At 41.8% G+C, this 12,872-nt stretch overlaps 1 protein-coding gene across 2 annotated transcripts; it reads right to left on the minus strand.

The window, feature by feature from the left end:
* Positions 1 to 144: 144 nt before the first annotated feature.
* Positions 145 to 9,472, minus strand: TTC14 (tetratricopeptide repeat domain 14). 2 transcript variants are annotated; one of them, XM_054205147.1, is made up of 12 exons: positions 9,285 to 9,472; positions 9,090 to 9,211; positions 8,767 to 8,966; positions 8,304 to 8,388; positions 8,089 to 8,218; positions 7,330 to 7,482; positions 6,583 to 6,654; positions 5,211 to 5,330; positions 5,008 to 5,130; positions 4,182 to 4,299; positions 2,072 to 2,181; positions 145 to 1,594 (listed from the first exon to the last, which is right to left on the minus strand). In XM_054205147.1, exons 1-12 carry the CDS (start codon positions 9,446 to 9,448, stop codon positions 634 to 636), a joined length of 2,358 nt encoding a protein of 785 aa, XP_054061122.1. In that variant the 5' UTR covers positions 9,449 to 9,472; the 3' UTR covers positions 145 to 633. The 2 variants fall into 2 exon arrangements, 1 of the variants encoding a protein (XP_054061122.1); XR_008466957.1 differs by lacking the exon at positions 2,072 to 2,181 and having other exon boundaries at positions 1,516 to 1,594; positions 2,654 to 4,299.
* Positions 9,473 to 12,872: the final 3,400 nt, after the last annotated feature.

Consider the following 12,872-nt stretch of genomic DNA (forward strand, 5'->3'; position numbering starts at 1 on the left):
ACATAAAGAACATTTTCGATACATTTTAAGAACATAATACATTTGCCTTCTCACAAACACTGGAGGGCTCCATTCACTTAAGCAGCACATATAACCACTGCACCAGTATGAAACATCCCAGAGACAAAAAATCAAGACACAAAATTAAGAAAAATTAAGAAAATTTAATGAGCAAGTGGGCTATATACAGCGATGGCACAGGACTTTCATTCAGTTATCCCCTTTCTATAGCTGGAAGTTTAATTTGATACAAAAATAACAGCAGTCAATAGTACCCCAGGGGACGAAAAAACCAAACAGAACCCATCTGTTGTTAAAGTGCGTATTTGATGCGAGTTCCACAACTAACTGCAGTCCGGGGGTATCAAAGGATTTCAACCCATCAGATAGAGAATATCATACAGGAACATCCCAAGTTAAGAGCACAGGAAACTTAGATTTTAAATAACTGATATTTTACGTAAGATAGCCTCGCATCGCTCCCCACCATACAACCTTTACCTTAAGAACTCTTCGACATTCTGCAAGCAGGACAAATTCTGCCTTTCTGTCACTCTTCGTATGCATTTCCTCAAGAGATACTCGGATAGTTCATTTAGCTGCACTCATCAGAACAGAGTTTTCTTAGGTACTTTACTGTTTCTTCTGCTTGCTTCCTTTTTCCCTCTCAAACTCAGCTATTTGATTAAATATGTTAACTAAGTTCTGAGGCAGGTTTCTTTTAATGCCGCTTTCTGTTTGTGCTGTACCATTTAAAGACACTTCCTCATCCGGTTCCTTTGTTTTATCAGTCTCCTCATAACTTCTTTTCCTACTCTTATACTCACTTTCGTTTTTATGCTGACTTGACACATGCCTATCACTATCGTAACTTTTATCACCTTCCCGTAAGCAAGTGCTCGAATACGATCTGTACCTTCCCACTGACTTGCCACAATACTCAGACCTTGCTGGAGACATGTAATACCTGTCTTGACCCAAGCCGTATTTTTTAAACTGCTCTTTTCTCCCCTCTACATCCCTTTCTAATTTCCTAAAATAATGCATCCTGGGTTTATCATCTGACTTATGATATGAACCTGAAGAACCCCTCCAACTGCAGAAAAATCTATCAGTTTTACCATATTTTTCAGTTTTGCTACTGCTTGGCAGAGTTCTGGAACTACTGTGAGAATCTCTTGAATCTTCAGACCTACCTCCAAAAGTGTCTTCATCATCACCTGAAGTCCTCGAAAAAGAACAGTGTCTGTCTTTCTCTTTTACCTCTGTTTTTGGACACTCTAAGCTGTCCTGCCTTTCCAGCAGTTTCTCCACTTCAAAACTTTGGTTAAGAAAGGAAGCAGAGGTATCAGCCGGAGGCGAATACCACTCCTCTTGCCTAACCTGATCTTTATAATGGGAAGAAGCTCTAGATGAGCTTTTTTTGGACCTGCGGGCAGACTCAGATCTATTCCGACGCTTTTTCCTACGTTTCTTGTGATCAGAGGAAGAGGAGGAAGAAGAAATTGATACATCTGATGAAGAATCACTTGATGATGATGATGAGGAGGAGGAGGAGGAAGAGGAAGTTGATACTTTCCTTTTCTTCTTCAACCTAAAAAATGTAATTAACCTGTGAGATAATTTTCAGTATGAGGCAAAAATTATACGTAGAAAGCAAATCTGTAGTCCCCAGAGCTTGGCTGAGATTGGACTGTAAGGCATGAACGGAAACTCAGCCTGACCTGGCAAGCCAATTTCAAATGTCATTTCTTTATCAAAAAATTACAATTAAATCCACCGAACAGTTTTTTATAAATGGCATCTTTCCCAGTTTAATTTGGCATTACGCTTTGCAAATACTTCACGTTGCAAAGTATTTTTTAAACAACTTTTCTTCCACATATAGCTCCGTTAAGGGATATATGCCTTGAAGGACACTACCCACAAAACGTTCTGGCGGAAAAGCAGGTTCCGTCGGTGCGAGCTCTCCCTAGCTTACTCTTGGGCAGTCAGTTTGGAAATGGGATTGTTCATAGTCGTATCCGCACTTATTGCCATGTAATCAGTATACTGAATATAACAAAGTTACCTTTTTTCTTCTTTTAAAAGCTTACGCAATTTTTCTGCACTTGTTTCTACTTTCTTTTCTTTCTGTCTCTCTTCTTTGGCAGCTTGTTTCTCCCTCATTTCCAAAGATTTCTTTTTTTGAACCCAAGCATCATAAAAAAATTACATTAAAAGTAAGTGTTAAGACAGGTGTTTTTCCCCATGTCCCCAACCCCGTTCAAATATATAACACCACCAGGGATGTTTTACCAGGATTCCCAGATCAAGAATTAATATTGTTGAGGAGTTTGGCATTGGCCATTATAATAATCAGGTTTATATTAAGGACCATATTGCAGGTTTTATTCCATTAAGAAATATATTGCCCAGCCATTGCAGTGGTACCCGTGATCCAGCACACCATGAAGCACAGAGCCCAGAAGGTATTGACAGAATGTGCAAGAAAAACACAATATTAGCAACCATGGAGGGGGAAAAAAAAAAAAAAAGAAAAAGAAAAGTTTGAAAGGTTTGAGGGAAAGTATCATTATTGTAGTTTACATGTAGTAAAACATGGCAGAACCCATTTTAAAGTTATTCAAGTTGGCCATGTTTGAATACAAACCGTTTTGTAACAATTTCACAGACCAGTTTGATGCATAGTTTACGTAAGGAATCATGTTCCAAGGGTTTGTGGGTGATGAGCAGCACCAGATGTCAGATACAGCAACAACGGTCCAATTCGGAAGAAAATGCATTGGAGAAAAACACATAATCAGTATTACAGGAAAACACACGTCAGTGTTGTTCTAGCCATTCTAGCACAACAGCGACAGGATCAGACTTATGCATTAAAACACATGTAAATGCAGAAAAGCCTCTCATCAGATGAATAATCCTTAAACTACTTAAGTCTATTAGAGGTCAGACGTCTGCCATCTCCAGCCCTAAAGGGTAGCTCTATTCATATTCAGAGTGAGCAGAAAGTCTTGAGTAACATTTTCAAAACTTAGCCACTGTATTAACGGATACAATAAAGGAAACCCTTAATTCTGGTTAAGGCCACACAAACCATCAAACAACAGCTAGCATCACAGTTTTCATCTGCTGCATCAGTGACCCATTATACCAAGAAAATGCTAAAGGAGAGTAAAATTTGTCTGCCACTTGCTGAAAGTATTCTTTATCATTTTAACTGAGACTGGTGCCTTTTTCTACAGCAGTCAAAAGTGACTAGTGCTCAAACACCATACAGCTGTCTATGATGTAGTTCAGCTTTATGAAAAAGATTGTCATATCTCCTTTTCCCCCTTCTTTCAACACAGCCTGTCAGCATTATGGCTCCACCAACTGCAGAAGTGTCCATTAAGGCCATCTACCCCCGGCTCTGTACTCCCTTACATGAAGAAGCACAGAACAAAGCAAGCCTGTTCCCCAGTGCTCTATTTTACTCTTTGATCCTCTCTGGAAGACAAAACAAGCAAAGGAGGTAAATAAAAGAAAAAAAGACAACTCAGGTTAGCACAGAGACCCACCAGGGCTCACCTGCGAAGCATGCTGCATGCAAGAGAAGAGAGGGGAAAAAAGCAGAAGAAAGCTAAGGTACTCCAAACTGCCTGCCCACCCTCCACCTCCTGCTCTTTTCCTTTAAACGACCTTTTAATCTCCCCTCTCACGGGACCTTCCTGCGAGTCTTGGCTGGTGTTACTCTATTGTTTCCTAATTCCTCCAAACGACAAGGATCTGGCCGGTAGGATGGTGTGCAGCGTTTACTTGGCTTGCCGAAGTGTTTTACACTTTGTGTGTTTGTATTCACAGAATGTTTTAATTTAACATTACTAATCGTGCTGGTGTGACGGAATATTCTTATCCTTGCTTTAGCTGACAGGGTTAACAGGCTTTGCTCTTCCCCTGTCTCCCATATTTAGTGTTTCTTTACTATAGTGGTCAAAATACTGGAGTCATCAAGAGGTGCCTTTCTTCTGGTAGGTACAGCCATAATGCTCACTCTAAAATATTCATTGCAGAGAAGGGAAGCAGAGAATAAGACAAACCATCAACTTAAACTCTCCCTCTTCAAAAGGTTTAATATGATTTTTCGTGTTCGTTTATTGTCATTGGGGGCGCTATATGAAGAGAAAGTAAAGAATCACCTGCATGTGCTTACGGAGCTTCGTTAAGGCCTCTTCTGCTTCCTGAAAAGTCTCATCCAAACTTAAGGCTTTTTTGTAGTAATTCTCAGCATTTAGTAGTTTGTCCTCCTCTTCCAACCTATTCAAGTGATAATTCATATACAATTAAGCCACAGATTTTAACAGTTTTTTCTTGTTTTTAGAACTGCCTTTCTTCTGAGCACTCTGACGCTACCACTGCATCTGTCCAAGACTCTGTCACCTTAGCCCACCCCAGTACAGAAGTAAAACGGTATTTCTGACACCTTACTTCCTGATCATCAGCAGTAATACTATTCTTTGAAATTTCAATTTCAGTTTCAAAAATACCATCTCTCTCTTCTTAACACAGGGCTTAAAAGAAATCTGTTCCCTCAATATTCAAAAGCAAACGGTGGTTAACTAACTTCAGTAAGAGTAACAGAACATCATTTTGTTGCAAATACTTTCTTCAAAAAAAAAAAAAAAAAAAAACAACCAACAAACCTATCGAAATACTTCCAGACATTTCACAAGACTTTATGCAGGCCTGGTAACCTACCAGTGAAAGGATACTGAGGACTAAACCTCAAATATTTTGCCAGGATTTTAACTGGGACAGAGGAGAAAGTGTAAACCAACAGCACAAGCAGGTCTATTTCAAACAAAGACTTCTTTAAAAAAAAAACCAAAAACAAAAACAAAAAAACCCAAACCACACATAGCCAGGAAGGAAAGATGCCACTCTGTGTCCTAATTAGAATAGTATTTAAAAGATATTATGAGAGAAATTGTTAACATCAAACAAAACCACAACCCCAGCACTTACTGCCCGCCTCTTTCCACCAGTGTCTGACAGAGGTATTTTCTTGCATTCCTATGGGTAGGACAGTTTTCTAAAGCAATCTCAAAATCCCCAATGGCTTTGTTCAGGCTTCCTTTTGTCGCATACCTGGAACAGAAAAGTTGCACAGGTTTTAGTGATGTTTGTCTTTCAGAAAGTAGAAAAACCAACAAAAGAAGCAGACTTACAAAGCTCCCCGTGCTACCAAAGCTTCAACATTTTGTGGATCAATTTCCAAAGCCTTGTTATACTCGTTCATGGCTTCCACATGGCGCCCAACCTTGAAATAATCAACCCCAGCCTTCACACTGCAGGAAAATATTTAGAAAATATGATGTACAGTTAGCCTATGCAGATTCTATACTGTCAATTACTCATAAATGATGGTTCCAAACAAGCGACAGGTAATAAAATTTGACCTTGTTATCATGTACTTAACGCTGGCATTTCAAATTAATGCGATATTGACATAATTCCGCAACAATATATTGTCTTTAATCCAAACCCTTAAGGCACTGAAGAGCATGTCTGTAAACGGTGCTGCTACATTACACTGTTTTCCAATTACAGAATGAACACTTTAGCACTTTCTGCACTTACGTGTGACCTACGACTGTTAAACTGAGACAGGCTCAATCACAAGCAAAGCGAAAAATCACCATTAGACCAACGACATGAGATGGGTACATGGTACACACTGAAACCTGTTCATCTCAAGCTGGAATATTTTGAGGTTTTTTATTTCATATTAACTGAACCGTTGCTTTATATTTGCCAAGAGGTTATCTTATTGGAAGAGAACTCATAAAAGTTGAAATTCAGAACTTTTCACGACAGATTTTTTTTAAGAATTAAAATTTATATTTAACATTATTAGCAACTTTTTCTGCAATTAATCAAGTTGCAAAATACTACTGTTTTAAGAAAACCACTGCTTTGTTAGCACAGATACCAGTAATTCTAAGGCTTCACTCAATTTGATTTTTTTTGAGCTGGTAGATTCAAGAGAAGTTTTTCCACAAAAAAAAATTTACATTTTTAGGAGAAAAGTCTCTCCTACTTCTGCCCCCTCCACCCTGTAGGATGCCCAAAGACACTGCACATCATGAAAGCAGTAGCACCTCCAGAGCTGCTGTTCCAAATGCAGCCAGGGAAATCCACTGAACTTTTCAAAGACAGTTGGGGCACTTGTTGAATCTATGGTTTGAGGCTTAAATGGCATGATGAGCAGTATTAGCTCATTCAACACCCAATTATAAAATGGAGAATTGCGTACTTGGTATTGTCACAAATCTTGTGCTCATCTCATCAACAGGCCAGCGTGTTGTAAATATTCCAAGAAGTTCTCCCTTAAACCTGACACGTATTTTGGAACTGAATCTCAAGACTTTATCACGCACCCACTTGGCAGTTAGGGTTACTTTCAAGAGGATCTTCCTGGTTACATCACTACGCGTGCACTGGAAAAACTGGTTCAAGGCGTATTTTGTTTTAAGAAACATAACCTGTAGCCTAATCTGACCTAACAATAAGCCCTGACAAGAATAAAATATTGCATACCATGTCAAGGCCCAAGATGCTGATTGCTTTTTCCTCAACGCAGGAGCAAAATCTTCTTCATTAAAATTTTTCCTTTAAGGAAACAACGAACAAAAATATCGCGTTGGCCATCCAAGTCTACAAAGTTAAACTTAGAACATGTAATGCAGTTGAAATAAGCTGAAATGATACAATGCCTTAACTGCTCTCCCTACCTCAGGAACCTTCTTTCATGCTTCTGAAACCAGTTCATCCCAATCCATTCTAGAAGTGCTGAATGGAACTAGTACTGCTGCAGTACGTTTAACAGAAACATACCATATTCACACCGGCTTTGAGACCTATTATAATAGGGCTCACAATATCAACCATTGTGTATGTTTGAGCCCATTTTACTAAAGAGATCAGATCTATTACTAAAGTAAACATTGTGAATAAATATCTGACGGAACACATTAAAACTTAAACATCCTGCACTTCAACTCAAAGGTGCTGAAAAGACCGAAGCAATAAATTCCTAAACTATTTGGTAGCAAACATTTTGCATTATAATGAGTCTTGCTTATTCAGAGCAACAGAATTTCAAATGTAAATATCTTACTCTAGGGGAGTTTGCTTTTAAATGTTTAACGACACATAAGCTGCAGTCATGCAAATCAAAATGAAAAAGGTTTAAGTGGTCTAGGACTTCCACTCACAACTCTATTTCAGTGGATTAGAATAATCTCCACAAAGCTATAGGACAGTAACAATGTAAAAATCACTTACATTTGAAGACTTCTCATCAAAGACGGTGGATTTGATTCACTTAGTCCTAGTTTTTCTGCTAAGTATTCAACTAACGATGGATTAGCGAATCCTGGGGAACGATGCAAAACCTCTTCAAATGTCTCTGCTGTATTAGCAACTTCCATGCTTCGCCTAAAAAAAAAGCACCAGTATACACAGACACCACCCCACAGACAACTTTATCGTGCTTACGTTCAGAACAAGAACGCCTATATTGATGCTTTTACTGCTCACAAGCCGTTCTCTTTTACAAGCATGTGTTTTTCCACTATTTAGCAACCCTCGCATCCTTTAGCCTCAGCAAGCTTTTGAAACCTATTTTGGCACCCATCTAGATATCTCCAGGACATACAAAACCATTACAAGAATTGCAGAGGTAGCTGCGTCCTTCTGTCATCCTAAGGCTAATTTTAAAATTTTAAGAGTTTCATATTCCAGTCTCCCAAGGTTTTCGTTGATGTTGGTTTTGTTTGGTTGGTTTTTTGTTAGCACAGTCCCACAGTGACAGATAGCTCACTCTGCTTTTTGCTTTCCTTATATTTTGGGAAAGATGCTAAAAAACCAAGCACACCTGACGTATTCAGAAACAAGCAAGTTAAAGAGATGAACAGCAAAGAGTATATAATTATCCAATTACATTAGAAACACCATCAACAAGTTCAAAGAACAGTCTGTCAAAGATTCTCTTCAGACACACTGAATACACCTAGTGAGTACAGCTAAATAGCATAATCTTACTTATAATGTAACGGGAAGTCATCAGAAGTAATTACGCCTAGTTTTGTACTGGAAAGATTGGGTGGAAGAGCTGAGCTGTAAAGTGACACCGTGAGCTTCTCGTGGTAACGATCAACGTCCTTGACTGCAGCTATAGAAACAATAAAAGTTAAGATAAAATTAAAGAAACGTCTCAAGACTGAAAGGGATTCTTGACAACTTTTGCAGCTACTTACCTCGAATAAGGTCTCCATTTTGGTAATAAGATAAAGGATCTCCATGGTTGCTTTGAGGAGGCACATCTCTCAAAGGACAAAGAGCCTGCAACAGAAGTAGGAATATCATAAACAAAATCAAAAGTTTTCCCACCCACCCCTTGCCAAAGATTATGCCATAATATTAGTTTAATCTTAATGCCCACCAGAGCCTGACAGTCAAAAGCATGGCTTGGTTCAAATAAAAATTTACAGATCCAGAAGTAATGAACTTTTCAGCCCCAAAGCAATAAATATTGAGTAGGGATCATAAAAAAAGCATTTGCTGACTCAGAAAAACACCATAAGCTGCCCACAAGCTCAGCTACCACCCACCACTCCAAAGTTCAATTTCACCTTTACACAGACCCTTCCAACATGCAACTAATACATTAAAAAGTTACTGCTTATCAAGAATAAAATATCGATCAAAGCTATATCTTACAGTGATTTCTAAATCTGAAATCTCCCGTACGATACCACTTCCCAGGCAAATCAACACCATGAAAAAGCCAAATTCGCGAATAGAAGTAATCCTGCCAATGACGATATCACCGCGTTCAATGTCTCGGAAAAAAAATTCTCTCCTGTCTTCCCTGGGAACGTCCATGAACCGCTCCAGGGGAGGCATAACAGCATAATACTCTGCAACACAGGAGAAAGTCACAGTTACAACGTGACCAAGCTACAGCCCGAACACACAAAATGCTTTACGGGGAGAAAACACGCAAGTCTGATCTTTTCGTGCCTCCCCGTGAGCCGGCTCACCTTCATTCTCTTCGATGGTGTCGGAGGGAGGCCCGTTGGGCTTCCACGAGTGGGCAAAGAGAAGATCAGCCTTTTTGGCAATAAAGCGCTTTATCTCGGTGTCAAGGCTCGTCTCCTCTCTCCTAGGGGAAGGAGAACCCGGTGAGAAACACCCCGCGGCCCCCTCACGGCCCGCTCGCTCCCCGCCACTCTCACCAGTCGGCCGGCGGGCGCGGGGCCCCGCGGGGCGGCTCCAAGGCAGCCCCCGGCGGCGGCAGCAGCCCGCGGAAGTCGGGATTGTCGTGCTGCTCGGCGCGGAGCAGCTCAAGCAGCTCAGGGCCGTGGTAGCTCAACGCCTGGCGCAGCAGCTCCCGATCCATCCCGCCGCCACGGCCAACCGGAACCGGAACCGGAACCGCCCCCCGGCCGGCGGCCTGCGCCGCGCGGAAGGGGCGGCACCAAGGGCGGGGCGGGGACGCAGTGCCCCCTGGGGAGCGGGAGGACCGTGGGCTGGCTCTGGGGGGCGGCGGAGGGGCGCGTCTCCGGGCCCCCCCCGCCCCTTAGAGAATAATCAAAGATAAGAACGAAAAGGTAAAAATTCCGCGGCTGCCGGAGAGCTGCGGAGCTTCTCGGCGGCCGGTCCCGCGGCGGCCGCGTCGGGAGAGGGCGCTGCCCGCGGCGGGACCGAGACAGGGACATAAAGAGCCGGGGCCGCGCTGCCTCAGCGGCTGCGGCACCTGCGCGCTCACCGTCAGACGCGTCTGTCCGGGCGTTGGCTGAAGCGTGCTCGTGTCAGAGCTTCTCCAGGTCTGGGGAAACGAGTCACTCCAGCAGTTCTCTGTTAGTTCTCCCTCGGTTCTTAAATGTTGATGCTAATATAGGGAAGAAGAGAACGGGTGAAGGGGGCTGAGGGGCGGCACGGACAGGTGGGGCGGCGGCGGGGCCAGGGGCCACCCTGCTCCCAGGGACAGGCCCCTCCATGGCCCCTCGGACAGGACTTTCCATGTCCCCTCCGTGACCCCTCGGACAGGCCCCTCCATGGCCCCGGGACAGGCCTCCCCCGCAGGGACTCGCACAGCGGGAACGAAGCAGCGTGCGGGTGGGAGACGTCCTGGCTTTGTTTGTCAGAACAGCTGTACTGAAACAGAGGGAAAAAAAGGGCAATTATCTCGGGAAAAGATAATGTACTGAGATGACAGTTGAGCCATTAAAATCGGCCTAATGCAGGATTTGGTGGTTCAGTTTACCAGCGTTAACTTTAGACGCTAAAAAGACACTTAGCTCAGGAGGCTCTTCATGCTAATCACCTCTTCTAGCTAATGGAGAAAGGTGCTTAAAACCAGCTGGAATTAATCCAAATCTATTAGAAAGATCCCAGTTCTTCAATCCCTGAGAATAATTTGTCCCTGGCATCACATTTAATAATTAATTTTAAAAGGGCGGGATGGGGGGGAGAAGAAAACCCACTGCAAACGGCATAATGTCACTTCTACCCTCAGTACAATGTTGAAGAAAAAATAGCAATCTGGCTGTCAGCAGATCGGTGACACAAACTCCTCTAGGAAGCAGCATGACTGAGAGGGCAAGGATCATATCAAAGACGCTGGTCTCAGAAGCTCCGTTCAAAGCCATCAGGGATATCACTGGGACAGCAGACTTGGGGAAGACACTAGAAGGGCAAGTTTATATTTTATTTTCGTTTCATGTCCCCCTGTTTTAATTTAACAAAAGATAAAGAAGACATAACGCTTATTGAGTACTGAACAGCTGTCAGGATCTTGATTTAAAGTCTTCCCGATCTATTTAAGGCTAGGTGTCTATTTAGATTTCTGGTTACCGAGGTGGAAAAAAACCATGAAGGCTAGATGGAAATTTCTAGACATTAAGACTGATAAGAGACAGATTGACATGGAAAGGGTAGTGCACCTGCAAAGATCGGTGCAGAAAGGGAGCCTTTCCCGGATGAGTCACACTGCAAGTGCCGTGTCCTGAACTGTGTTGTACAATTGCAAATAATGGCAGTTTTATTTGAGGGAATGGTATTTTGAGGAAGAGTTAATTTGTGTTGCTTAGCAAATACAAAGAGCTAGCAATAAAAAAAGTTTCTGGAGGCACAAACTGCTTGTGTAAGCATTTCTCTAGTCTAATATGCAGATACACACACGCAATGTACAAGTAAGGCGTTATGAATAAATACTTTAAATGTGTTGTGGCTTCTGGACTTAACAAACCAGTAAAAAATCCTGGCGAAAGCTGAGCCACTTATAATTATGTACTGTTCTTACAGACATTTTCTTCTATGAATAGAAATCAATTGCATTTTAGGGAATTCAGTAACTTATATCATAGTAACATAGAGAATGTAGATTAGTTGCCCCTGAACACGAGAGTTAACTTCATATTTATAGTGACCCTTTCCTTAACTGAGCCCAACAAATTCTGAAGTTATCTTAATCAAACAAACTATAATACTCAAAATAATTCCATCTTCAGAAATAGCTTTGCCGGAGCAGGATAAGTGAGCATGAACGTGTCATTTTCTTTCCTGTTTTTCAGGTTATAGTAAAGAACACAGAAGCAAAGCAAGGCTATGGCACGTAGTGCATTGTTCCACCATACTCCGGGCACACACAAGCCTTTGCCGTCCTTTTCTTTCATGGGATACTGCCTGGATATCCACTGTGCTCTTAAAAATATCTCTGCATGTTTTCAGTGGTGGAATTTTTTGTTTTTCTTTTCAGTTTTGGCCTCTTTTAATTCAGTTACCCAATAGGAAAAATTTATGATAAAAGGATATAGCAGCCATCACGGTTCTGGCAGGGATAATGCTAGATGGACCAGTATGGAATAGACCCAGGGGTGTATATACAGCTTGAGAGACCCCAGGCTTGAGGAGGGGGCATCCTCCATATGCTACGATGTCATTAATCCTCTGTTCCGTTGACTTAGGAACTGCCTGGATGAATAGTGCTTCATCCCATATGCTAAATAAAGAGGGTGGGCAGGAAGCGTCCTGATTCTACAGAAGAAAGCGATACAAGTCAACACTTTGCCCTGCTTGAAGAGGAGCATTCCAGATACTCTGAAACCAGACAAGCCTGAATGAGATTGCTGTAAATTTTCTGACAGTTTGGGTCAATGCATGATAAAAGACAGCTCCCCAAACCCATCGTGCAAACTGTAACTCCCACAATACAAAGCTTATGAATTGTCACCAAGCTGGCTTTGAACCCAGGGTCAATCTCGCAGCGACAGGGCCCCCGAGCAACCCCAAAACTGATAGGGATGGTAGGATTTCAAAGTGCATATGTGAAATACTAAGCATATTTTCATCAAACTCCAGTAAGCGCAGTTTGAATGCAACAAGGTCAAGCTGGTTTTCAAACGTTCCCAAGCATCCAGCGTCAGTGGTAAAGCTTACAAGAAAATCGCATGGAAGAAAGGATTTTGTGTTGAGTCACATTTTACCAGTGACAAAAAGATTAAATCCTCCAAGATCATGTTTGTCAAAGTAATATTTTCTGCAAAGTTTGGGCAAATTCGAGATAAATTTTAGCCTATTGCAAATGGGAGTGAAATGTTCAATTAAATATGTTCTTTGGGCAAAGAAAGATGAAACTAATAGTACTAATGAGAATTAACATGAAGAGCTGTTTCCAGCTGTGTTGTCAGAATTTTGGCAAATTCTGCAAAAAGCAGTCCTGCTGCCTAGACTTCGTTAGTTTATGAAGCAGCAAAGGGATTGTTAAAAGATGACATGATGTCCGAGACATTATTTTAGCTCAAGAGCGACGAAGGGAAGTT

Source organism: Rissa tridactyla, chromosome 6 (genome assembly GCF_028500815.1).
Source record: "Rissa tridactyla isolate bRisTri1 chromosome 6, bRisTri1.patW.cur.20221130, whole genome shotgun sequence".
In the NCBI taxonomy this organism is placed as follows: Eukaryota; Metazoa; Chordata; class Aves; order Charadriiformes; family Laridae; genus Rissa; species Rissa tridactyla.